The following is a 26,985-nucleotide window of genomic DNA, read 5'->3' as shown; positions in this document are numbered from 1 at the left end:
ATCTTGAGATTGAGGCATGACAACCTGTCTACTTTGGTTTGACTGGTTGTTGCTGTTTTAAGGCAGGTCTCATTACGTAGCCTTGGCTAGTTTTGAATTCACTGTGTAGACCAGGTTGGCCTTGAACCTTCTCCCTCTGCTTCTTTGCCTCTCAGGTGCTGGAATTGCAGTGGTGACATATTAGGAAAGATGGGGGTATACTTCAAAGGATGAAACAACTGGTCAATAAGTGGCTACTACATTCTGTGCTTTAATGAGACAGTGGCAAAATATATGACTTACTTTTTCAAATTTTGTTAATGTTTCAAAAACAATGACAAAGGTTTAGAAAACAAAGAATGTGATCTTATTCTGTAGATCTTATTCCCGTCTCTGAAGCAATAAATTTCCCCTAACAACTCCAGGGGAAAAAAAAAAAAAAACAGGAATTACTGTGGTTGCTTCTTCTTATATTTCTCTGCATTTCCTGCCATCTTTTTTCTTTCTTTTTTTCTTTTTCTTTGCACCTTTACTCTAAGCATACCTTTAGCTGTTGTAAGGTCACCACCACAAACTGCCTGTAGCCATCAAAATCAGCACACGGGTTGCCCATGAGGAAGAGCTCCTTCAGGTGGATGTTGTGCTTCAGGGTTTTAACGCTGCTCAGTTCGCCAATAAAATTTACAGTTAAGTCAAGTTTTGTCAGCCACTCACATCCTGTCAAGATAAGAAGAAAGAGAGAAAAGAAAAAAAGAGAAAATGGCTATAGAAATAAATTTGTGCAATAGCAAATAATAGATGGAAGCGATGCTATATTTTTAATCTTCTGATTATTTGCATTGCTTGCCAATGAATAACTTTTCAGAAATCTCAACTAAATCTCATAAACTAAAGCATTATGGCATCTCTGGGATGAAGCCTACTTAGTCATGGTGGATATATTTTTGATGTTTTCTTGGATTTTTTCTGCCAGTATTTTATTGAGTATTTTTGCATCAATGGTCATGAGTGAAATTAGACTCTAATTCTTTTTCTGTGTTGAGTCTTTGTGTGGTTTAGATATCAGGGTGACTGTGGCCTCGTAGAAAGAATTTGGTAATTTCTGTTTCTATTTTGTGGAATAATTTTAACAGTATTGGTATTAGCAATTCTTCGTAAATCTGGTAGAATTCTGCTTTAAAACCATCTGGCCCCAAGTATTTTGTGTGTGGGGGGGGCCTTTTAACAACTGCTTCTATTTCCTTGGGGGTTATTGTTCTATTTGAGTTGTTTATCTGATCTTGATTTCACATTGGCAAGTGGTATCTATCAAGAAATCAGTCCATTTCTTTTAGGTTTTCCAGTTTTTGGCCTCTAGTTCAGCAGGAGGCTGTTGCCTGAGTTTGGAGCTGAAGTTCTAGCTGTGTATGTGCATGGCTTCTGATCTGGCCAGGGGGTCCTCTGGGGCTGAGATAGTGGCTTGACTTCTGATGGGGTGAGAGGCTTCTACCTGATTTTCATGGAGCTGGCCTGGTCTCTGGGGTTCAGAATGCTGAACCGTTCTCTGGGGATCAGGATTCTGGCCTGGCTCTGATGGGGTGGAAAGATTCTGCCAGGGGTGTAGGCCAGGATATAGTGACAATGAGAAGAGGAGGAGTTGGCGTTTTGTTGGAAAGGCATGGGCAGGGTTGGTGTACAATCTTACCTGAAGTTCAGGATGCTAACCTGAGCTCTATGGGAAGAGGAGGTTTCCATTAGAGGTGTGGGCCTAGATGTGGTAACCCCTATGCTTTTTGATTGTACTGTTTTTCTGTTGTTTTCCAGTAGATAATTAACTTGAAGTAAACTTGGGTATGTCAGCATAATGAATTAAGTTCAGATTGGTTCATAGTTCTGCAATCTTGTCACATTTGATGAATGACCTTACTTCTCAATGTTGTATAATGAAACTGAATTATTATATGACAGTTTCTTTTCCCACCCCTTCCATTCACCTTTCCTTGAGTTTAGCCCTTGAACCCATCTTGACCTGGATAGGAAGTCATTTATTGTAGCAAGGACAGCTTGCCAGTGGCTATACCACTAATGAGAATAACTCCCCTTCTCATTTTTCTCATATATTTCCTTTCTACTAAACTACTATGAGCACTCTAATTTTGGTTCCTACTAACTTTTGTATAAAATATGAAAATAATCTTCTAATCCCATTCATAACAAGCATATGTAAAAAGGGAAAAGGAGATAAAGGAGATAAATGACAGAGAGAAGCCAACATCTTGACATGCCACAAAGCAAGGATTTGTTCAGAGACTGAAGAGCCCATGAGGACATTATTTGTCTGTTTGGAAGGGACTGCGATGGCCATGCTTGGAACCATGTGAACATCAAACTATAATATAAAAAAATATAACCCCAATCTACTGAATTAACACAATGACATAATCTACTGAATAAGGCAAGGATCCATGTACACAGAAAAATATAAAGTGGAAGAGAAGGTGAAGTTCTTGCTTAAAGTATAATGTCATCCAACAAATAGAGAATAATAGAATTGCAGGATCATTAATGAATATATTAAAGCCAACACATAAAAGAATGATGAGGAATAGAATATTCACATAATGTCACCTAATCTCTTCCCATCAATTGCTTAATAACCAAAAATGTAGGAACTGTACAGTAGAGTGACAAATTAGATACTGACTGTCCTTTGGTTCTTTCTGCGACATTTAGACATTCTCTGTTTTAATTTTCTGTACAACTTTTGTCTTTTCTGATATTTTCTTGTGCTGTAATTGAATACTTATAACTTAGCTTTTTCTATTATAATCTGAGTTCCTTGGGCATTGGGAAACTGTCTTAAACTTGTCTTAGTTAGTTAGGGTTTCCATTGCTATGAAGAAATACCATGACCACTGCAACTCTTATAAAGGGAAATATTTAATGGGGTGGCTTACATTTTCAAATATTTAGTCTGTTATCATTATGGTGGGATATTGTGGCAGGCAGACATGATGCTGGAGAAGGAGCTGAGAGTTCTACATCTTGCAGGCAATAGAAAGTAACTTAGATACTGGATGTACCTTAAGTATATATGAGACCTCAAAGCTCACATCCACAGTGGCACACTTCCTCCACAAGGCCATACCTACTCCAAAAAAACTACACCTTTCAACAGTGCCACTCCTTTGGGAGCCATTTTCTTTCAGATTACCACAAAATGGCTTTGTCTACTACATACAAGAAGCTCCTTAACATAATATAAAAGGTTAAGAAACATTTGACAACAATGGGGGAAGCAAGAGGGGCAAGGTGTAAAGAGAATGATGAAGACAAAAAGGGGGGGATAATGAGTAACCGAGCAGGTTGGAAGCCACAGAGATTATTAGTTAGCCAGATGAAAATTAAGGAAAATACAACCTTAAAGATAATGGGGCAACTGGGGAAAGAGACCTGACAAGGCTGAGTGCACATCACATTCGTTCTGTGCCATAGATGACTATTACTGTTGGATGTGATGTGACAGTCAGTAAATACATTGCATAAAATACATCATCACATTTAAATTAAAATTAGCCACATGTTTAGTTTATAAAAGTGATTAAACATGGCTGAGAGATGGTCCAGCGTATAAAATACTTGTTGAATAACCATGAGGATCTGAGTGCACATGCCCAGAACACACATGAAATCTGGGCACAGCAGCATTCATTTGTAATTCCAGTACAGGAGGTAGGGTAGGGCCAGGTAGATACTGGGTCTCACTAGCTAGCCAGTCTAGTCTAATGGCAAGCCCAGGGTTCAATGGCAAATCCCACCTCAAATAGAGAAGAGGAGGGGAGTAGAGGGAAAAGAAGAAAAAGGGAAGAATAGGGGAAGAAAGGGGAAGAGGAAAGGAATGGAAAGGAGATGAGAGGAGAGAGAGAACAGAAGAGAACAGAAGAGAAGAGGCAGAACAGAGGAAGGTCTGGATGTTTACCTTTGGCCTCCACACATGAACACATAGACAAAGTCTCCCACACATATATATTACTATGCATAGACACATACATACAACTTTTTAAAACTAGTTAAACTCTATTGTATCTTTTCACTCCACTATTACCCAAAAAAGCATTAAGAATTATGGTTATGAAATCTGTATCACAACACGGGGGAGCCAATGATCAAAGTGAAAAGAACTAAAATTTGACACTGTCTATGTATTGTGGTAGTTCCATGACAGGTGGGAAAACAGTCATGGACAAGTGGTTATGGTAGTGGTAGAAGTGAGAGTAAACTATTCTTTATTACAAAAATTTGCAATATGACTCTGTCTGGTATTTTATATATAAATAGCAGAAAATTACAGAAAGCTAAGACACAGTTTCTAAGATTTTCTCTGATACCCTGCTACAAGAGAAGACAAGGATGATCAAAGTGTACTATATTGAAATGCCACAATGAAATTACTTTTTATACTTAACATAAGCTGAGAAGATAGCTTAAGTGTATGAGGGACCTGTGTTTTTTGATCCCCAGAACCCACAAACAAAGCTAAGCATAGGCACACATGCATACCTGTAACCAAGTCCTATGGAGTGGGGACAGGAGGATTGCTTGATCTTACTCACCAATTGGCCTAACTATAAAATGGCAAGCTCCTGGTTTAATAGAAATTCCCATCTCAATAAAGAACAACAAACAAGGGTATTTGATGTTCTCCATTGATCTCCATGCACACGAGTCCACATACTCAATGTGGACACACACAATGAAAATATGTTTTATAGGCATATAATGTGCTTGCTACCTATATGACAATATCTTATTCAATCCCAACACCATGCCTAATGAGCAAGAGATTATGATGATCACTATTTAAGGTCAGATTGATAATGGTGGCACTTGACTCCATGATGTTGCCATCTTCATGTGCACTCAGGCCATTCCATGGGAGCTGGCATCTAGTTCTGTTCACTCTGCCTGTACCTGGCTTGATCTCAGAGACTTCTAGCTGATAGACTGCAGCAATAATGAAGTTATACATCTCCCAAAGCTGAGTCAGAAGCTCATAGGGTCTCCCAGAGTACTAGGATGCTTACCAATGCATACAATGTACACATGAATAAGTATGACTTGGTACTTCCTAGGTGATGTGGGAGTGTCATATATCAATCTGTTGATTTCATTGGCTGAGCAATAAAGAAACTGCTGGCCCTGATAGGTTAAAAGATAGATGGGAGGAGTAAACAGAATAGAATTCTGGGCGGAAGAGGAAGTGAGGTCAGACTCTGCTCTGCTTCCAGAGGGACCGACAGCTCTGCTCTGGAGCAGAGACACCATGATGGACGTAGGCTAGAATCTTCCCGGTAAGCGCACCTTGGGGTGCTTACACACATTATTAGAAATGGGCTAGTCCAGGTGCGAGAATTAGCCTGTAAGGGTTAGAGTTCATGGGCCAAGCAGTTCTTAAATGAACACAGTTTGTGTGTTGTTATTTCGGGCATGAGCTAGCCAAGCGGCCGGGGTGTTGGGGACGCAGCCCCGCCGCTCATATTTCAACACCTAGGTATGCACAGCTTTTATATTCCAGTTAAAATGCAGAAAAAATAATACATTAAAGCTTGCTCTTAGAACAATTGCTCTAGGAGACTCAGAAGCCAGATGAAAACACTGACCTCATAGTCACACTGAACTATCAGAGTTCTAGCTGGTGAGAAGTTAAGAAAGGAATCAACAGTCATGTGCCCTGAAATTCTGACTCGTAAAACTGTTGGAGCAAGGTGGTCTATGGAGATATGAAGTTGTGTTTAGTTTATTTTTTCACTGCATTGGGTAACTGGATCTCTAATGTATATGAAACAAACTATTACCCATGTTTTCACAGTTCCTAAATGGCTGAACTGGGGCTTGAACTCAGATCTGCCTTCCTTAAAAGCAATGCTGACCTGATATGTTAGCTCCTTTACAAAGACCATCATCATCACCATCATTAATCATCACCACCTTCATCATTATCATCATCATTAATCATCATCACCATCACTATCATCATCACCATCATCATCATGAATCATCGCCACCTTCATCATTACCATCACTATCATCATCATCACCATCATGATGAATTATCACATTCATCATCACCATCATCACCTTCATCATCATCACCTGGAGCAGTATAGATACAAAGCCTAGTTGTCTCATCTATATCTAGCCCCTTTAAAGCCATTTGGCACTCACCTTCTGTGTCTGACGCACTGACGCCTATGGCATGGGGCATGTTTTACCCTGCTTTGCTCTGACCCACTGACCTGATGTCCCCACTAACGCATTTGATAAGTGCCTTAATTTATTCAATGATTATAGAAGTTCATGTAAGCTTCCATGTTGGACACTTTTTAGGTTATTTCTAGGTCACAGTCACTCCTACTTGGCCCAGAATAAACAATCTCTTGCTACCTGTGAGGTAAGAATTTTGCATTGTGTTGATGGTTGGTATTACACTAACTTTGGAAGGTTCTGTAAAAAACATTTAGAGGTATCTTTCTATTATGTAAGAAAAAGCTGATTTCCAAGACTCCAACAAGATAAAAAATTTCATGGTCTGGGGATTTGCTACAGTTTTATGGATGGATGACTCATGATTCTCTATGTGTTCATAATAGTTTTTTTAAAAAAAAATAACTTCATTTTGCTTATATTTGACCTAAACATAAAAAAGTTAAACATGTTTTCCACACTGGAGATGAGCATGGTCTTAGGTGCCCAAACTTGACCAAGTCTTCCCTGCCAAGGCAACTGTTCTCTCCTTTACCCTTTGTCTTCTATCCTGAAAAGGGCCAGCTACTGACCCCAGGGATCTAAGGTCACTGAAATTAATAAGATGATTGTCATAGGTGGGGAGGTAGCTTGAACACAGTACCCTTCCAATCCCTTCAGGTTAGGGCAGGATGGTTCTGCGGGAGGAGGAACGGGCTCTTCATTCTACCCTGGTAAATCCTAAACATAGAAAAGAGGGCTAAGAAAAATAGAGTCATGTTTCTTTGCTTTGATTTCCCCTCCCTGCTCCCCCTCCTCTTCTTTGCCATCTAGGTAAAAAGGAGAGAGGGTATAAAGGTGCCCATTTCCTTTTTAAAATCAAATTGAGATGTACTACAGCAGATGGATTGAACATATACGTCCATCTTCCTCTTCTCTCACTTCTAGCCCTTCAAAGTAAACAAACAAACAAACAAAAAGATAATCCTCTTTCTCTCTTTACACATCCCTGATCTCGAGATGCATGTCCTCAAACTAGCCTGTACCCAGTTCCTCCACATTAGAGCTGGAAGGCACAGTATGGAAGGGAGCACCTGTCCAGGGGGGTGGACCACTGACAGCCTTTTGCAAAGTTCGAAACACAATAGCAGCATTGTTGCCCTCTAGTGGTGGATGATCAGGACATCTGTTAAAAGGGAAGTTCCCAGTCCTGTACCAGTTTCTCAACAAAAACAAGCCCTGGATAATTCCAAAAAGTGAGAGTTGACATGAAGTTGTCATTTCTGACATTTACATTAACATTTTATTACCATAAGCATGCATGCTGAGTAACTGTTGTCACTTTGTTTGACCGAAAGCTAACCGTGACAGAGCTGTTGTGTACTGAGAAAGAGTCATGTCTACGCTTCTAAAACAAGAAGACACTGACGGTACTCTGAATCTCATCACTGATACACTCACTGGGTTTGGGGATTTGATAAGGGCAATTTCTAGGTTTTGAAGATTAAAAATTCAAAAGGAACAATGTATATTTATGTCTGTAGATACGTCACTGAAATACCCATTCTACATGGGGAGGCAAAGAGACTAGATCCACTGTGTCCTAAGTGAAATCCTCCCAATTTAGCTATTGACAGATGGGAGTGGGCTGGCAGAGCAGCCTGCCTGCCTCTGCTCCACGCCCCTCACTCGGCAGCAAAGCTGCTAGTCAGCATGCTCCACCCACTCAGAGGACACACAGCCCTGCCATGCAGAAGAAAGGTTGACTGGGGAAACCGAAGCTCACAACTGCAAGCCCACGCCAGCCACTGAACACACCTGATGCTCTGTGATTACTGTGGGCCATTGAGTTACCACCAAAAGAAAACAGCCCAGATTAGAACACATCAATAAAGACAAGGCATTTGGAGAATGGAAAGAATTTAAATCAGAATTCTAACTGCAACCACACATGTGTGAGATGGTACTTCATCCATCCAATAACAACAGCGCTACAGGAAAACGGCGATCATCAATACAGGAGTGAGAAAGAAGGATGAAAACCGTGGCCACATCAAAGGGTTAATTGCAAATGAAATGAATTCTAGAATGAGGAAGAATTAACATAGCATAATTATTCTGGGATTTAAATCTGGTGAGATGTCTCAAGACTGCAGAATAAAAAGACGAACTAGTTTAAATAGACATGAAGCTTAAGAGGCATGGAATGTCAGCTGAGTATAATCAAATCCAATTAATACGCTAAAGGTCATGAGAATGAGATAGAGATAATTAGAGAGACAGAGAAAGGAAGGATGTCAGAAGATAAGAGAGAAGGAAGAACAAAGAAAAAGGAGCAAGGGAGAAAGGAAAAATGTTAAGAATTCTTCATCTGGAAAACCACCCTTTGAAATATTTTTTTACTACTAAACAAAAACTCAGATTTTGTCAACAGAAAATCTACCACACAGGAAAACATGAAATACAACTTTTGGGTTGAAATGGAGACACTGGGGAGTAGCTCAAATTCATATGAAACTATCAGAACCAGCCTGTCAGCTGATGTGGATGGAGCTTTTGCAGGCACAGGGGTAAACTCCAGGGCTACAAGCCACTGTGTGGGTTACTTGGTGCTCTGGCCCAGGATGCCTTGCACAGGGAACTGGAATCATGGAAGAACTACTCCAATCTTGCCCCCCAAATTACCATTGAAGAGAGATACTCCTTCTGGTGGAGGCAGAGAGTTGATTCCACTGCTTTACAGATAGGATTTCAATCTACTGGAGGCAATGACTACTAAATGCAAGAAACAAGACGGATTCCACCTGACTAAAATGATGCCTTCACAAATTCAGGAAGAGCCACAGACAAAAGGCTAAGAGAGCTTCATGATCCACACTAGCTCAGACACTGGACCATAGAGGGCCTTAACTGGGGAGTTGATGGCAAATGTCTGTCATTCAAGAAACTCAGTCCCAATACACAGTCTATTACCATAACAAGGTTGGCAGTTGAAAAGCATGGACAGGGAAAACCAAGCAGTGTGGACCAGCAGTAGATATATAGAAAGTCAACGGGGGCCACACAGAAGAATTCCCTCCCTACCACCTATCAAAGAAGCAAGGGCCCAAATGTCTATGTTTGGGATTTGTAAGGTCAAAGTCAATAATGTCCCGTAGAAATATTCAGAGGTAGAAAATTTGTCTGCAGTGATGCAGAAGAGAGTTGAGGTCATTAAAACACATGTGTTCATGATGGTGATCTGATCCTCGATCTGTCATCAGCAGGTAAGGTGGGGCCCCCATGTGCACTACACACTAAATGAAGTGAGGTTTTTTTTTCCATGGAAAAATGTTCCATGTTCCATGGAAAATAGAAATGTATCAACCCCTGATGATGTGTGCATTCACACTGGTAAATTTCATGGCATGTAATTTGTATTTCAGTTTTAAAAGAATGGTCCAAGTACTTCAACCATGATGCATTTTGAGAAAACAGTATTTTCTGATTTAGCATACATGGCAAACTTGAGATGGATTAGAGAGGATAAGTGTGAAAGATTAAGTCATTGAAAGTAGAACTCAACACAAAATAGCCTGTATTTAGAAACGATAAAAGAGGAGGTTGATAGCTTAGTATATTATAGTATAAAACTTCTGCATACCAGTATCATAACTGAAAAACATGAAAAAGTGGTACCAAAAGGAAAATAGCTGTGTCGTGTGGCAAGAGTTTAAGTTTCGGAATATGTGAGAGTACACTTTCCAAAATGGCAAATCAATCAAAAAAAATACGCTAACACATAGGCAACATGTTAGAATTCACCTAAGAAGAAATGTCAACATTCTGTAAGTGTCTGAACATGGTAGCAAAGAAGCTGAAAGCAAACAGTGATGAACAGCACAATATTCCCATGTGTATTCCGGTGTGCGGGAGGCTTTCACAAAGACGTACAGAAATGACACTCATGTGGACCAGCAGGTGCAAAGAGAAGTTGATGCAATCCTTCAGACGAAAACTTGGCAGTGTATTTCGAAATTTGCATATTTAAGCCTAGGAATTTCAAGTCTAAATAAAACCCGGAGGTGGGGGGGGGGCATGCTCAAAGAGTGGCTGAAGAAGGGTGCGCACTGTCGCCAGCTTATTTTAGCAAAGCACAGGAATCCTCAAATATCCATCTGTGGACAAATGCTTAACTAGCCCCCTCTATATTTATGACATTCCATTGCCTCAGATCCCTATGCTTGCATATTAAGATAACAATGTATTTTCCAAGAAGTAGCTGCAGTTGACATCTTGGAATATGTGACACGTTTCTCTCTTGTTTTGTTTTCTACCAGATCATGTTTCCATATTATTCTTAACATGTTTTTGGTGTGTGTGTGCATGTGCATGTGTGTACATGTGCATGTGTGTGTGCATGTGCGTGCAAGTGCATGTGGATGTCAAAGAACAGCTTATAGGACTGGTTCTCTCATTCAATGTTATGGGTTCTGGGGACTCTTACTGGGGTTTGACAGCTACTTCTAATGGGGAGACCAACCTAGGGGAGGGGTGAAGTGAAGTATATTTCTGGCTTTGAATTTACATAGCACTTTACTGCTTGCATTTCTATAAAAACTGAGATGAGCAAGATTTGGGTAAAATATAATTTTAAAATCTACTCTTTTGTATCTACAATACTGTGTAAAGCAGCTTTCAAGTTTTTATTTATCTCATAAACAAAACAGGAAAATTCTTACCTTCCAAATTTTCAATTCTTTCAATGTTGTTTAGTGCTAAATTCAAATATTCAAGTTTCTTGAGTTTGCTAACATTTTCTGAAATAGAAATAATATAATTAATTTACCTTCAAGAGAGAAGACCATTTCATAACATATGAAAATAATACAGAGAAACAAAAGGAGCATGTGGCTGCAGCTTTTCAGATCTTCACTATCTTAGTCGGGGTTTCTATTGCAGTGCTAAATCACCATGACCAAAAGCAACCTGGGGAGGAATATGTTTGTTTCTTCTTATATGTCCAGATAACAGCCCAACATTGAGGGAAATCAGGGCAGCATCTCAAGGCATAAAATTAAAGGTGGAAGCTGAAGAAGCCATACTGAGCTGTTTCCCATGGCTGGCTTTGCTTGCTATCTTATAGCATCCAGGGCCACCTACCCAGGCTTGTCACCACCTATAGTGATCTAGGCCCTCCCACATCATCATCAGTCAAAAAAAAATGCATTTTTGTCTTTTCCACAGACAAATTAGGTGGGGGAATTTTCTCAGCTGAGGTTTCCTCTTCCCAATTGACTCTAGCTTGTATCAAGTTGACATAAAACTAGTCAGCACAACAGATACTAGGGTGTTAGGGGCTACAGACCAGACCCTGAACTTTCTAGGACCTCTTGCCTGACGGAGTTAACAACTTGTTTACCTGTGCTTGCAGCTGCTCTGAGCACAAAACACTCATGAGTTCCTGATAACAAGGAAGTGGTTTCTGGTGGGCTTGCAGTAGAAAATTATGAGAGCTAGGGCGTGGCCACTGTTCAAGGAGAGCACTATATAAGCTGCTCTGGAACACAATAAAATTGGCATTCTTGCTTCAAGAGTGACCCATGTCTCTGTGTGCTTTTTAATCCCCAGGCCCTTGCCCCATTGCAGTCCGGGATGGTGCAGGAGCCACACTAGGTTGTCTGCAGTTTTCCTCTCTTCCTCCCTTCTTCTTAAGAGTGCCAATGTCTGTTCATGTCTCTACCCATCTCCAACTCCACTGGGATATATTAAGAAAGCTGGGCAGTGTATAGTACTCAATATCTCCTGCTCTGTTTTGAAGGCAACAGAACTTAGAGTTAAATCAACTGCACAGCATCTCCTGGCAGCTATATGCTGCAGAAAGGATGTACATCACAAGTATCCATAGCCAGTTAGGCAAAAACTTAATCCTCTTTATTTTGGAGCCGCCTGTCTCTTTTACCACAAGATGGTAACAAGGAGAGAATTCTTCTTCCCGACAGTACTCAAACCTGGTCATGAGGGAACCTCCTTTACTTAACATCTACCCTGTGGTGGGAGAATAGAGAAAAGGGATCCACTGCTTCTGAAGTCCACTTTATCTTGACCTATGGTAGGACAGAATAGGTTTCCTTACTGTTAAGCCATGGGAAATGGGATTTCCTTTACTTAAAGCCAAAATTAACCTAACATAAGATTGTGTTTTTAAAGAAGTCTGGAAGGCTACTCAGAGAAAACAAGTATGAGCTAGCTGGCCAAGGAATTGCTGTTGAATAATTGTCTCTAAAAACAGCTGATAATAAGGCACCACTATTTTGTATATACCATATTATATCCTAGCCTTATCACCTATATTACATTGTAAAAGCCATTTAATTACATTTATGTATTTTGTACATATATATGAGTATGGATGAATTGCCATGGGATGTTTGGGCATCAAACAACTTGTGGCAGTTGAATCTCTTCCACCCCATGTGCATCCTGGAGTCTGAACCCAGGTCATCATGCTTGGAGGCAAGCATCTTACATACTGAGCATCTCCTGGGCTATATGTTTTCTCACTTGATCCTAACAAAAATTACATGAAGTAAAAATTATTGATATCTCCTTTGTTCAAATGAGAATGCTAATATACAGAAATTAACGCACATGTCCAAAATTAAATGATAGAGCCAAAAGACTTTGATTCCAGAGCTGTGCGCTAAATCATTGCACTGTCCCTTAAAAGAACAATTCCTTTAGACAAAAAGAAAGGCGGCATCCCTGTGAAGACATGCACATTTGGGTAGCCTTGTCTAAGCGATGCTGCTCTCCCACATTCTTAGAGATATTATGAATAGCAAACATGACTTACTATCACTGCACTAAGCACTATCCAGAGTTCATCTAAGCTTAAGTCATAGATATAGCCTCATAGATCTGAGAACATTTCTCAGGGCCTCAAACCCACTCATTTTTAAGATGAGACCCTAAATATGAAGTAGGCTTCTCTCAGTAATTATTCAAGTAGTACTGTTGTTTACAAAAGGGTCTCTAGCAACATCTGAGCACTCATTAGTCAACATATTTGGAGGTTTCTGTGTGCCAAGAATCAGAAGCGGCAGAGTGTCTTGTCTGCAACCTGGATAGAGATACCCAGGCATTCCTGTTAAAGTTGCCATCCACAGTGGGACACCTGCTAGGCAAAGAGCTCTTCCTCCTGCCCTTGTTATTTGTGTGGGCCTCGGACCCCGGAGTCACCCAGGAGAAACCAACACAAGAGTCTTTCAAGAAGAATTTCCTCAGTTAACACCCCAAGAGATAGAAAATCAAACTGGCCAGGAGAAAGACAAAGACTGTAAGTAAAACTACATAGGCCCTCTCCAGCAGTCTGAAGGGAGTTTGAGAGCTCTAGCCCTCACTGTTGTGGGAGCTGTTGACAACAACTGCCACAAGCAGGCCCACAGACTTCTGGTTAACCAAATCCCTTCACCCTTGAAAGAAGCTTGTGCGCCACCCAGCCCCCCATCTTTCCAAGGCCCACAGGGGAGCTGTTGGAAGAGTTGATCACCGGTGGCTAACCCCCACCACACACACACAGGCTCTGCACTTTGGTGAAACCCCAGATGGTCCTTGGCTCACACTTGCTTCATGGCTAAGCAGAGCCTTCCTCCCACAGTCCATCTGTCCCACCCAGCGAGCCAGGGAGCTCTAGGAAAGACAGTTGCTTTGCAAACTTCCACCTCAACGGCAGGACAGCATGTGTGGATCCTGGAGAAGTACTTTTACTTGCTAAATACATGCCTAAATACCCATGGGTGGAACAGCATTGAAAAATCCCATTATTAGAATTTAAAAGTGTTTAATTTAAGAATACTTTGGAAGCAAAAATTTAGGCTTTCTCACAGCTCTGAAAAGGCCTGAAATACTATGCTACTAATTAGTAATTGTGATGGACCCAGCTGTGGAGATTAAAATTTCGGGAACTCTTTGAGATCTGTACAATTAGCATCGTTCTTCAAAGCTCCCATGAATAAAAGCTGGTGGTTTTCTCTAATCGCCTTTTTAATTGAACAGTGTGCCAGAGTTTCCAGTTCCTGGTAAAGCAAAGGATGCCAAGAATATTTATCTGAAGAAATATATAGTTTTACTAAATCTTCTAAAATGATGCAAATCTGGGCTTTTTATAATCCTTGTGCCAATTTTCAATTACCCACAGAATCAGAGGCACCCACGTTACCAGGGTTTCTCAGTTTCAGTATTATTGGCATTTTGAGCTGGATAATTCTTGTCCTGTGCGATAGTGTCCCTGGCCTCTTCTGAGTAGGGCCAGTAGCTTACAGAAGTCCAACACACACACACACACACACACACACACACACACACATCTCCCATAACCAAAATGTCCCCAGTCATGGCTAAATGCTCTCTATTGAAAACCAATGCACATCCCTGAAAAGTTATATATAACTTCACAGCTAACCCCTATACTCCAGCGGTGGCATTCTCTCCATCTCAACCCACTCCATCTATCCCTCCCATTCTGTTCACTTTTCCCTTCTGCCTCTGGCTTCGGTTGGCTAGCCAAGACAGCCTGGCCTAAGCAATGACATTAGTAGACCGGCAGCTATCAACCACAAAACTCTTATTTCATTGTAAACACAATAATCCTTATAACCACCGCATGCCATCCTGCACCCCTCATCACAAGAGGTGTCTTAACAGTGTGTTAGGAATACCCTAACTCAGTTTTGGTCAGTTTAACTGATTTGTTTATTTTCACACAGCTCACAAATAAGTGACAGAGGAAGGGGTCACAGACAAGTCTACTTTTGGCCAGAGCCTATGCATGCTTTTACAATTGAGGTAGAGTTGCTTTAGCAAGAACTGTGTCTCCACTTGTCCCCATGAAGCAGGACCCCACTAAATGACTCTGTAGTTCATCCTTGTATCTGTCCCTTAATTTATTGTTAGGGCAAGGAGGGATACAAGGTACAGGGAAGATCAATTTATCCAAAGGATAAATTGGAAGAAGAAACTGGGCATTCTAAGTCTTCTTTCTTCCTTCCTTCCTTCCTTCCTTCCTTCCTTCCTTCCTTCCTTCCAGGATGTCCTGCAAAGAACATATGATCCAGTTTCCTGCTGCCATAAAGCATGAACCTACTTGGTTGGGGGGAAAGTTTGGGTTCCCAGCTTGGTCTGTAACTGAGAGGTTTATTCTGAGGATAGTATTAGCAAGTCCATTTATGCACTAGTCTGTACTATGTTCTGCAAAGAGCTTGATCGGTTTAGTGGTTTGAATAAGAATATACACCATAGGCTCATAGGTTTGAATAGTTAATCTTTAGTGGAACTGTTTGGGAAGAATGGAAGGGAAAGGAGGTGTGGCTTTGGGGGAAGGGTGTCACTGGGAATGGACTTTGAGACATTAAAAGCCCATGCCTTTATCTTTCTCTGCCTTGTAGTTATTGTCTCAATATGTAAGCTCTCAGCTACTGCTCTGACACCATGCCAGCCTACCTCCTGCCATACTCCTCACCAGAATGCTCATGAACTAACCCTCTGAAACTGTAAGAAAGCCCCCAATGAACTCTTTGTTCTATGAGATGCCTTGGTCATGGTGTCTCTTCATAGCAACAGAAAGGTAACTAAGATAATCAGTTACAATGCCAACATTTTGATCTTTGTTCCCATGACGTCTACATTTACCTGTCAATTCCATTCTAGACTAAAACCACTTTAATACACTAAATTGATCATACTACCTTGTACTCAACAATATGCCATTACTGGCTAACATAATCTGTAGAAATCTGACAAAGACATTTAAAAACATATTCCTATTTTTCAGAGCAAACTTATGTTTATAGAAAAATTTAGCAAAACTTACAGCTCTCATATGCTCCATTCCTTCCCTACCCAACCCCAAATTACTGTCCCCAACACTTTATAAATATCCTATGCCAGATGGTGGACTCATTATAATTGATAAACCTACATTGGCATACCATCAACCACATGTTTACTCTTGGTACGATACATCCTGTGTATTTTGACAAATATGCAACTACAACAACATGTAGCCACTATTATCCTTTATGTCTTATTTGTTCTTGATTACTATTAGCTCCTAGAAACCAGTGATCCTGTTTCAGTTTCTATGGTTCTGCCTTTTCCAGAGCATCACAGTTGGACTCATGTGGGCTTAGTTTTTTCATATTGGTTGCTTTCTCTTAGTGTGAACATTTAGAGTTTCTCTACGTATTTTCATGATTATGTACTCACTTCTTTTAAGCTTTGAATAATACTTCATTTTAGGGATTAAGTCATTCACCAACTAAAGGTTATCTTGGTTTCTTTCAAGCTTGGGTTCTATGGGACAATGGTCTGTACCCTGTCACGTGTATTTTAAATAAATGCTGATTGGCCAGTAGCCAGGCAGGAAGTATAGGCAGGGCATGGAGAACAGGAGAATACTGGGAAGAAAAAGAGGCAGTTTGCAGTCGTCACCCAGACATAGGGGAAGCAAGATGTGACTGCCTCGACAAAAAAGGTACCAAGCCACATGGCTAACACAGACAAGAATTATGGGCTAATATAAGTTATCAGAGTTAATAAGAAACCTGAGCTAATAGGTCCATCAGTTTATAATTAATGTATGCCACTGTGTGTTTATTTCTGACTAAATAGATGTGGGACCTGGTGGAATATTTGTCAACACTTGGACATCTATGATCTTTATTAACAAAAAATATTATTGGTATATATATATATATACCTATATATATATATCTATATATATATATATATGACAAGAACTTTTAAATTTCAAAATGATCTTTCCAGTTTTACAGATATAGAGTTATGGCAAATGTATGACTCATATCCACCTCCTTTTGAAAGCTGGTAGGAGATCATGTGCACACATAACTCCATTTCCAATTCCATAATAGCATCCCTCATGGCACCATGGCCAACTATACATAGGAAGGCCTGGGAAATATTCTGCAAGCGGTTACTGAGAGGGGATTGCATCTCTTTCCTTGTGGCCTTCTTGTTCAGTTATTTTCCAGAGTTCTTCCACTCAAGTGTTAAAACATCATGAGAACAAATAAATGAGACTTACCAATTTTTCCAATGAGGTTATTTTGAAGATACAGAATTTTTAAATCCCGGCACCACTTGTCGATGTGTTCTAGTCTTTCTATTTCTTGCTGATGCAGGGAAAGTTCCTCCAGGGAAAAAATTACACAGTCATTGTGCTCAGCATTCCGTCTAATAAGATCTTCTGTGACTGAAAGAAATTTTGCAGCATTATTATATTCCCATTATTCAGCATTGGGTTATATTATTAACACACTGGAGTTTTGTTTTGTTTTGTTTTGTTTTGTTTTTTTTGCAGCTATGTGTTGGTTCTTTAGGCCCAAGCAATTTTCAGACAAATGCTGCTTGCTGCCCACCTCGTGGAGTTTGAACAAAGCTGTGATGTGAGGCAAAATAAATCCTTAGGTCTCATTTGTCTTTGTATGTGTAAGATCTATATAAGTTTTGATGCATAAATGGAGGAATAATTGACAGTTGACAGCTACAAGAATATGAATATAGGCTCTCCTGGTGGAACCAGACCAAACTGGATTCACTATCAGACCTAAGACAGGGCAACTGAGTCACAATCTCCCTGACAAGAGACACAACATTAAAAAAAAAAAACCTCTCCCCACCATCCAATAAGAAAGGCCACTCATCATTTAACCAATAATTGCTCATTTAGAACTTCAGAGAAAGAAAAAAAGAGCCCATATTCTGAATCTTGCATGGCAGATTTATAAAGTAGGTCTTACTTGCTGTGTTTCCTGGAGGAAAAAGGAAAGAAGGAAGGAAAGAAGGAAGGAAGGAAGGAAGGAAGGAAGGAAGGAAGGAAGGAAGGAAGGAAGAAAAGAAGAAAGGGGTCTGTTTTAGTATTCATATTTTTGCACCAGCAATCAAGACTTCCTTACTAACACTGAAACACCTGATGGCTTGTCACAGTCTCTGGAAGTGGGACGATGGGGCAAATATTACATACCTGTGGTCATCTTAGCAGCCCGCTTATTCTTAACCACTGAACGACACTACCTTCTACATGAGCAAGTGAGAGCCTCTGGAGAGTCCTCGGGCTCCTGAATGTGTGGACTCGCTCAGCTGAGACAAGTCCCTCGCAGCACTATCAGCTGCCACACCTCCATCCCACATTCCGAAGAACAGAGTAGATACGAACTCCATTGCTTACTTGCAGAGTATGGAACTCTATGCTCCTTCCAATGGGAGGAGAGAGGAGTTGAGATGAACTTCTTTAGAATAGCAAGGGGAACACAGGTTGAGAGGCTACAACACTACCCAAGATGAATGCTCACGCTGCTCTAAGGGTCATCTCAGAAGACAAGGAAAGGTGGCTGCAAAGCCAGTCCTGGGAAAGACAGGCCAAGAGAATTGCAAAGAAGCCTAAAGAGGAAGCCTAAGCAGCTCTGGCTTGCTGGATCCCTCCGCTATGTATGGAATGTCACTACTCATTTAGAAGCCAGCTTGCACCACTATTTAAGTAAAAGGATCAGCAAAGAAAAGCAACAGCAGCAACAACAAAAATATTCCTAGTAACCAAACATTAAAATGAGATATTAACTTGCCCTCCTACTGGGGACACACACACACACAGAGATGGGGGGTTATTTTGCTTGTTCCTGTGTATTTTTTTTCCTTTGGGGGTAGGGATCAAACCTGGGGCATCTGCCACTAGGCCTGTGACCTATGGATCTACACCCTTAGCCCCCCATGTTTATTAAATAATTGAAATCAACAGACAATGCATAAGTAATGCCACCCACTTGAGACTACAACAAGTCAGTTGTATAAACTAAAATCATCACCTTTATCTGTAATCTCCAACCAGCATGCAACTTATGGGTGGAGTGGAATAACCCATATTATCAGAGCTATTTTAATGAGATATACGAATTATTCACCACTACTAACTAGACTCTCAAGTGCCTAATAGTGTATCTGTGACTTAGACTACAAAATCCATAGGAGAGGATGGATTTTTGGAGGCCATGCTGTTAGAACTAAGATGTCCCCATCCAGAAATTGCTCCTTCCATTTAGACCATGCCCAGGGAGGGAACAATGAGATTCATCACCCAAGGAGTCCCGTACCTGCTCCTAAGCTCCTCACTAGTCATGTTGGAGGACCATTTCCAAAACGGGCTATGCCACAGTGTTTGCATTCCCAATAAACACTGCTTTCAGGGAGCATCCATTTGCCAGACACATGGATGACTTGGATGTATAGGCTGAGTGAGCATGGGGTGGAGGAAGAATAGGGGATACAGACAGGGAAGGAAGAGAAGAGGGAAATGAACCAGAGGACCAGCTCTCCCTGAGCCTCCACACTCTAGCAAAAACCCACATGAGTCTGAAAAGTTATATTAAGTGTATCCTTTGGGTTGTATGAAAATATACTTCTCAAAAGAGGAATATGTACTTTATTAAGCAGTTTAGTTTATAAATTGATGGGCCATTATTTATCTTGTCCCCAAATTCTGGTAAGGCTTCATTTGGTATCCACATAAATACATAACCTAAGTAGTTTGAACACCGAACGTTGCCACCCATGGTCAAGTCAAATGCGCTCACGGGAACCCTGGCAGCATCTGAATTATCACGTGATCTATGAGTCCCTACATGATCCACCCAGATAACCTGGCTGCTAAAGCTTTCACAGCCTCCTCCAGCTCTGTTGGCTCGAAGTCTTCGCCACTTTTTTCAGGCCTGAAGACTTAGAGCATGGATGAGGTTCCTACTGGTACCAAAAACTTCTTCTCTTGCTGCATTTCCCACAATATAAGAAAGTCATGTCATTGTGCTATAATATAAGTAAAGCAGACTGTCAGCATGTGATTGCCAAATTTTCCCTTTCAGCATCATGGATATAGACATGAGGAAGAAATTATGTTTATCCTATTTTCTAAGCACAGAAGTTAAAATGGTAAGAATCACTAACAGTTTAAATGGTCAGAATGAGGGAAGCTCCTTTAGCATGGATAACCAGTCCCACAGAGAGGAGGGATCCCACAGCTATGCTCAGAACAACGTTTCTGAATAGCAACTACCGTATAACATTAGAAATATTTAAAGTGTAGAATCACAAAGGAAGGTAGAACTGTGATCATCTGAAATTTCCTAGTCTCCCTTTCCTGAACTATTTTAAAAAACTAACACTTTTATGTAGACACTGAAAATTTCATACATTTTTTTTTATTTTGATCACACACATCTACCACCATCTCCAAGTCTCTCTAGTATCCCTACTTTATCTTTCTTCTTTTGTCGTTAATAAACCCTTTGTATCTAATAAGTGCAAGTCATATGAACATGGGTGTAGGCCATCTACTGGAGCATTCAAGACTCAGGGAACATCACAGAAGAGGGGCAGACAGAATGTAAGAGCTGGAGTGGGTGGATGGGAGGCGAAACTGTAAAATGTTCACTTCTGGACAGCATAAGTTATTGTATTCATCAACTTAGAGCAACTGTGATTCCAAGCACAGGATCAAGTCAGTCAAAATTCTTAATAGGTCTATAGTAGGCCAACTGCTACATGACAAATTATGTTATGGCACTCGGGAAATTGTTGTGTAATACTGCCTTTCCTGTAAAGGCAAACATCAGCGTGAAATGTAGAGATGTCAAGCATGTCTACATGGTACATGGAGATTATAGTGTTTTGCAGCTTTAAATGGGAAGAAAATTTGTGATTTTTACATACCACCTAGTTTAAACTTTGCATTTTCTAAGTCTCAGCGATGTCACCCACCTTCAGAACGTCGTACACCAAATAATACAGTACTATGCTTACAGGAGATCATTCTAGGACTTACAGATTCTTAGCAGCATTAAAAGCTCATCACACAACAGTTTCAAGAGCAATGGTGCTGCTCAAATGGCACAGAGAACATGAAACATAAAATGCTGCTTTTGCTGTATCATTCAGAAAACCACAAGTAAAAAAATAGAATACTCATATAGAACTTAAAAAATATCCTACTGCAAGGAGGTGCTAACCAATACCTGTCTGGCTGCAGGAATGAGAAACCAATGAAGGATACCAGTAGCTCTATCATACTTATCTCATTAAAGCACGACACTGAGGAATCAAAGATTGAACTAATACTGATTAACCAGCCCCTTACTTCTTTAAAGTATGTCTTCACAATGACCTTGTGCAGCCTGAGAAGATGGATTAGTGGGTAAAACACTGTTATGGAAGCAGGAGGACCTGAATTAGAATCCCTAGAACTCAAATGAAATAGCACAAGTCTGTAATCTGTTCCTACAGCAAGACGGGGCATGTAAACAAGAAAAGCCATGGAAACTCACAGGCCAGCCAGCCTGACAAGCAGCAAAGATGGCCTATCTTTAACAAAGTGGAAGATGAGGACCAGCAGCTGAGGCTGTCCTCTAACCTCCATATGCATTTTATGGCATACACACAACTGCACTCCCACATACAAACAAACATGTACACACATGCACACACACACACACACACGTGCGCACATACTCCACAGAACCTTGGTAGAGGTTCTGTGTGCAACAGAATAAAGCTTCTGAGTTATGAGAGCACATTCCAATATGTTCACTTCTGCACAATTTTCAAGGTACTCAGTAAAATTTAACAAAATTCTAAAGCCAAAGATTTAGTATTTATCTTTTAGGATTTGTTTGTTTGCCTGACTCGGGGTCTCATGCTGTAGCCTAAGCGGCCTGAAGTTCATTATGTAGTGCAGGCTAGCCTCAAACTCATGACAATCCCCCTGCTTCAGCCTCTCACATAAAGGCTGGCATTCTACCATCACATATAGATCATTCCTTTATAGTTTATGTCATGTTTTGAAAAAAAGCTCTACCTTTCTTCCTGGGTTACACTAAAATCAACCAATATGTTCCCAGCAGATTTCACAGATTTTCCAAACATCTTGAAATACACATATGGGCATATATGTATATTATATACATGAAATAAAAGATATTTAATAGAAACACAGGATTACAAATATGTAGTTTACCTCTCATAGTATCTAAATATTTTTCTGTTTAGAAGATACCATTTCCAAGATAACACACACTTCTTTTTCTTACAGACTTAATGGGCATGAGGATACATACTGATCCCTAATTCAGTGATAACTTTAAGGGCTATTGATGTAACTGCGGCATTTTAATAAACACAAAGCACCAGGACCGAAGAACTCAGAAAATGTGGTTTGCACTACTGATTCAAAGAAGGGAGGTCAGAAGAGGCTGCATGAGGAGAGGCCTGAACCTTGAAATGTGTATAGCTGTTTGCCAGACAAACAAAAGAGGAAAGTGCATTCCAGGCCATCTTGGGGAACACAATATGTTGCCCGATTTCCCCTTCAAAACTGACAGATTAATTCCAGCAGCTGCTGGGAGCTCTGCCAGTGGCTCATCCTCAGCTGCTCACCTTCTTTCCTTCCGGTTCCCTTAGCTGAAAAAATGTCACCCCAATCCTGTTAATGGCCGCTTACAAAAGTCCATAATGGATGACTTGTTGTTAAGAGCCTGTTGAGGCCCAGTCTTTTATCTCAGTGTGAGCAAATCAGAAGGTCCATTCCAAGTTAGGAGCCCCTGGGGTTGAGTATCTTAGGCTTCCATTATCCATCCTGTCCAATCTTGCTTTCTTGCCTACTTTCCCCAAGGATGCCCCAGAATCAATCTCTAGCATGCTAAACATGAAAACTCTGTTTCTTGTGGAGCCCAGCCTTTTCAGTGATACCCAGCACTGATACCTAGGATAATGGAGTCCTAGGTTAGGATTCACACTCCCAGGGTCCACTAACTAAACCCAGGCATGATATTTGAAGATATTATTTTTAAACCCAAAGTGGTCCACGGAAGCATGTGCTAGGTAAGATGTGGGTTTGAATCCAAATCTGTTGCACACACAGATACCACTACGGGCACTTAGTGGGGCACAGGCAGTGCTGGGCCCACAGTTGCTGTGCATTTGTGGAGAATTTCTCTTGTTTTAGCAGTGATGGACTATCAGTGGAAGGAAACGTAATAGTGAGTGTGACCTATTGGTCATGCCATTTAAAGGGCAGTTGCACTGAGAAGTTCTGACTAAACACAACTGCCAAGCAAAGGATTAGAGACCCTAATGGACTATTAAAGGCTAAGTGTGAAGACCATAAAAAAGGAATGGAAGGCTATAAAGAGGTTTTCATCTTGAAACTATAGATGAGAGAAAGCTGAGGGAGCACCAGAAGCAGGCTAGCTCATAAAAGAGCAACAGACTCTAGCTTCTGGGTATAATGGAGTCCTAGGTTAGGATTCACACTCCCAGAGTCCACTAACTAAACCCAGGCATGATATATGAAAATATTATTTTTAACCATCAGACATCAAGAAACAAAAAAAATAATGGTAACTGGCATGATGTCTGGCCATTTTTCAGCATCAAAAAAAGTCTTGATGACAGGAATGATTCAATCTAATCTAAAAATACCTGCTCATCCATCACCTTGCAGACACTAGCTTTAGATAAATACTTTTACATTTACTAAGTCTATATAATAAAACTCTGTTGGGGAAGTGAGGCAGCTGAGGCTCAAAGGTGAAGTCCCAGAGCAAAGGCCTATACAGAGCTCATAGCATGGTCATGGGGAAGGGTATGTGTCAAAGCGTGGCTCTGGAATCGGTGCGCCCTATCTTCCTTGGTGAGGTGGTGGCAAACAGATGGTGTGACCCAGGACTTTACAGCCTAACCAGTCGTGTGCTAAGGATGACCCACCAAGTCGTCCTGAACTCCCTCTCTCCATGGTGCCCACTTCACAGACAGACCAGCTGCTGAGAGGACCTGTAGAACCTGAGGAGACCTGAAGAGAGTTGACTGCGACCTAAAGAACTTGAAAGAACCTGACAGGACTCCAAGGGCTCCTGAAAGAATTTAGGGGGAACTACGTGATAATGTGAGGACATGGTAGGGCTTCAAGGGTCCTAAGTGGGCCCGAGACCTGACAGGTCTTGAGGGGACCTGAGCAAGAACTCAGAGGGCCTGGTCCAGCTTTAGGCACCTGAAGGCTGCTGGTCCTGCCCGTAGGAGGAGGGGGAAGTAGGGAGGGGGTAATGGGCGGGGGGTGGCTTACTCAGGCCCATGTTGCTTTTCTGGATCACTGGTCAGGGAAATACAGCGAAGGAGGATTCCCTTCAGCCCTCACAGCAGTGCGTCTGCGTTTGGACGCAATCCCGGGAGCCATGGCAACGCGGAATTCTATGGCGGCCGCAGGAGGTCAGGCGACGCCGAGTTTCCTGACCTCCAAACAGAAGCGGGAAAGAGGTCAGAAGTGGAACGCCCCTATCCTGGCCGACTCCTGCTCCTTGTCCGCACCTGTGGCACTTCTCGGACTGTTTTGTCATACTAAGACAGTCGCCCGCCCAGATCAAAGAATAAGAATAGTAGGGAGTTATTACTTCCTAATGGGGGTCTGTGCGCGCCGCCGCCCCTCTCCCGCCCCGGTGTGTTCTGCCCGGTCTCTGCCTATTCTCAATCGTATTTGATTTGTGCAGAGCCAGGAAGATTGGATTTGGATCCCGCTGAACGGTATTCCCGCATGCTGGGGGATACCCGGATTAAGCACAAACCACACCGAAACACCTGTTTTCACAGAGAAAAGTTAAAGTGGCTGCTTTCTGATTCAGACAGATGTAATTTTTCAAGAGAAGCAGAGGAGATCTGTATTAGAATGGGCTAAGATGCCATGCTAAAGGAGGAAGGGAGACAGGGAAAGGGACCAGGGAAAGGGGGCAGGAGTATTTGTCCCAAAGGGACAAAAGACAGCGTCTGGATAGAGAGGAAACAGATTTGACAGGGTCAATGACAGTTTATAAAGGCAAAGGGGGAAACCCGGTGTTAGGATGGGGTTTTAAATTTTAATTGGGCATGTTAATTAGGTGAGTCGAAGGGGGCTTCTGATTGCTGGACTTCAATACTTCATTAGCTGGACCTTGGTAGTCAGCCTTAGGAAAAAGAAGTGGCCAAGTGAGGGAATAGACCTTGGTGGTAGGAATGTAATCTAACAGTTTTTAGCAAGGCAGTGGGAATGGGGGAGAAAGGCAAGGCCTGCCAAACCCACATGCTTGAGTGTGTTGGTGTTTCTTCACTCACTATATTTAATGAAGATGTGACCTTAAAATTTTTAACATCTGTCTCTGTGTCTGTAAGATAAATAATAAGACACACTCATGCAAAAGTGAACAACACCCCCTCTTAAAAAAACTCCCACACACACACACACACACACAAAAAAAAAAAAAACGAATGAACAAAAAACCTTATGGAGCTTAAATGTGGTATCTGAGCTGAAAAACGGTTGTTGTTGTTGTTTTTTAATTATTGTTTAAGAATTTAAGACACATTTTAAAAACAGATGCAATATAGATTAGTTGTTACCATTAAATTACAACTCTTGAAATCATAGCTCTATCTTCACTCTCTTCCTGCAATTATATTTTCTAAACATACCACCCACTATCCCTTCCCACTTCCCATACATGCCACCCTTTTCATTGTAAAGCATAGGGGAATCATTTCTAGAGCCCTAGCACATGCGTGGTATCTCCTCTGGCCCCACTTCCCAAGTGTCCAAAGGCTTTAGGAAAGGTTGAATAACATTGGATGCTTCATCCTCAAACATTCAGATTCATTGAATGTGCTACAACTTAGTAAATCAATTTGTGTGTGCCATAATTGCAAAAGTAAGCATAACTCCATTTGTTTTAAAAATGTAATGGGGGTGAGGAACAGGAGAAGGGGAGAGAGGGGGACTTGAAGTTGGTATGTAAAATGAAAATATTTTTTTAAATAAAAAATATGAAAAAATAAAAACTATAATTTGTAAAAGGGTAAAAAAACACATTCCAATTACAATAACTCAATACAGTGCATGGCTCTTGATTTGTGTTATGTCTTTGCATTTTAAAAGATTTATTGAGCACCGCTAAGTGCAAAGGAACTTATAATTTCAAGCGGTGCCTGTTTGGCATTTGCTGGCCATCATCAGGCTTGGCCAGATATAGATGAGCGGATGGGTGTGGCAGAGACAAGAAAGTCAAAAGGTGTGGCCTGAGGGAGGACAAGGTGATGTTCATCAATGTGGCTTTGAGTGGCCTGCACGGAGGGATTCTTAGCAGCAAATCCTGAGATAGTAGATAAGAGATAATGAACCTCACTGGCCAAGCCAAAGAACTGAACTGCAATTTTACAGACCATGCCCCCTTAGTGGGAGAAGTTCCAAGGAGTTCTCCAAGGAGATGCCCAGTGGTACTCAAAATATAAATTTAGGTGGGCATGTACTCCCTCTACAAATATGTCTGATTCTTAATTCCCTGAGTTTTGTTGTTGTTGTTGTTGTTGTTTCTGCTGCTGATGTTTGGTTTTTATTTTTGTTTCTTCAGCAGAACAAAGTAGTGCAAGGCTTAACTGCTCTGCCGTTAGACGTACGATTCAAATCTACATGTTTATATCTCTGCTTGGTACTGCACAGGTGACTCCATCTCTGAAAGCTGTACCTTCCCCCATTTCCACAGGGCAACACCAGCAATCATCTCTGGCTGCACCTCTAAACCCTGAAGTCAGACTGCTCACAGAAATGAAGTACCCCAAACAGCGACAGTTTAGTGAATTTACCTCTGCTTGAATTGAGGAGTTTTGACATTCGGGGGTTTATGGAGGCTAAAAGGATCCAGTTTCTCAGAGAAAGTTGGTACT

General features: G+C 41.1%; 1 protein-coding gene across 2 annotated transcripts in view; it reads right to left on the bottom strand.

Annotated features, from left to right (window-relative positions):
• The window catches only part of Dnaaf11 (dynein axonemal assembly factor 11), a 159,737-nt gene extending 135,259 nt beyond the window's left edge, over positions 1-24,478 (bottom strand). For both annotated transcript variants that reach the window (XM_050144866.1, XM_050144865.1), the window contains exons 1-4: positions 24,365-24,478; positions 17,288-17,455; positions 10,923-11,000; positions 524-696 (exon numbers count right to left, since the gene is read on the bottom strand). In XM_050144866.1, the coding sequence (XP_050000823.1) occupies positions 524-696; positions 10,923-11,000; positions 17,288-17,455; positions 24,365-24,374 (429 nt within the window). In that variant the 5' untranslated portion in view covers positions 24,375-24,478. The remainder of the gene's footprint in view (positions 1-523; positions 697-10,922; positions 11,001-17,287; positions 17,456-24,364) is intronic.
• Between the last annotated feature and the right edge of the window lie 2,507 nt (positions 24,479-26,985).

Source organism: Alexandromys fortis, unplaced genomic scaffold, assembly GCF_014885135.2.
Source record: "Alexandromys fortis isolate MF-2015 unplaced genomic scaffold, M_Fortis_MF-2015_v1.1 scaffold_2_1_26212458, whole genome shotgun sequence".
Classification (NCBI taxonomy): domain Eukaryota; kingdom Metazoa; phylum Chordata; class Mammalia; order Rodentia; family Cricetidae; genus Alexandromys; species Alexandromys fortis.
Note: the sequence above shows the minus strand (reverse complement) of the source record. Positions and strands in the feature narration are given on the sequence as shown.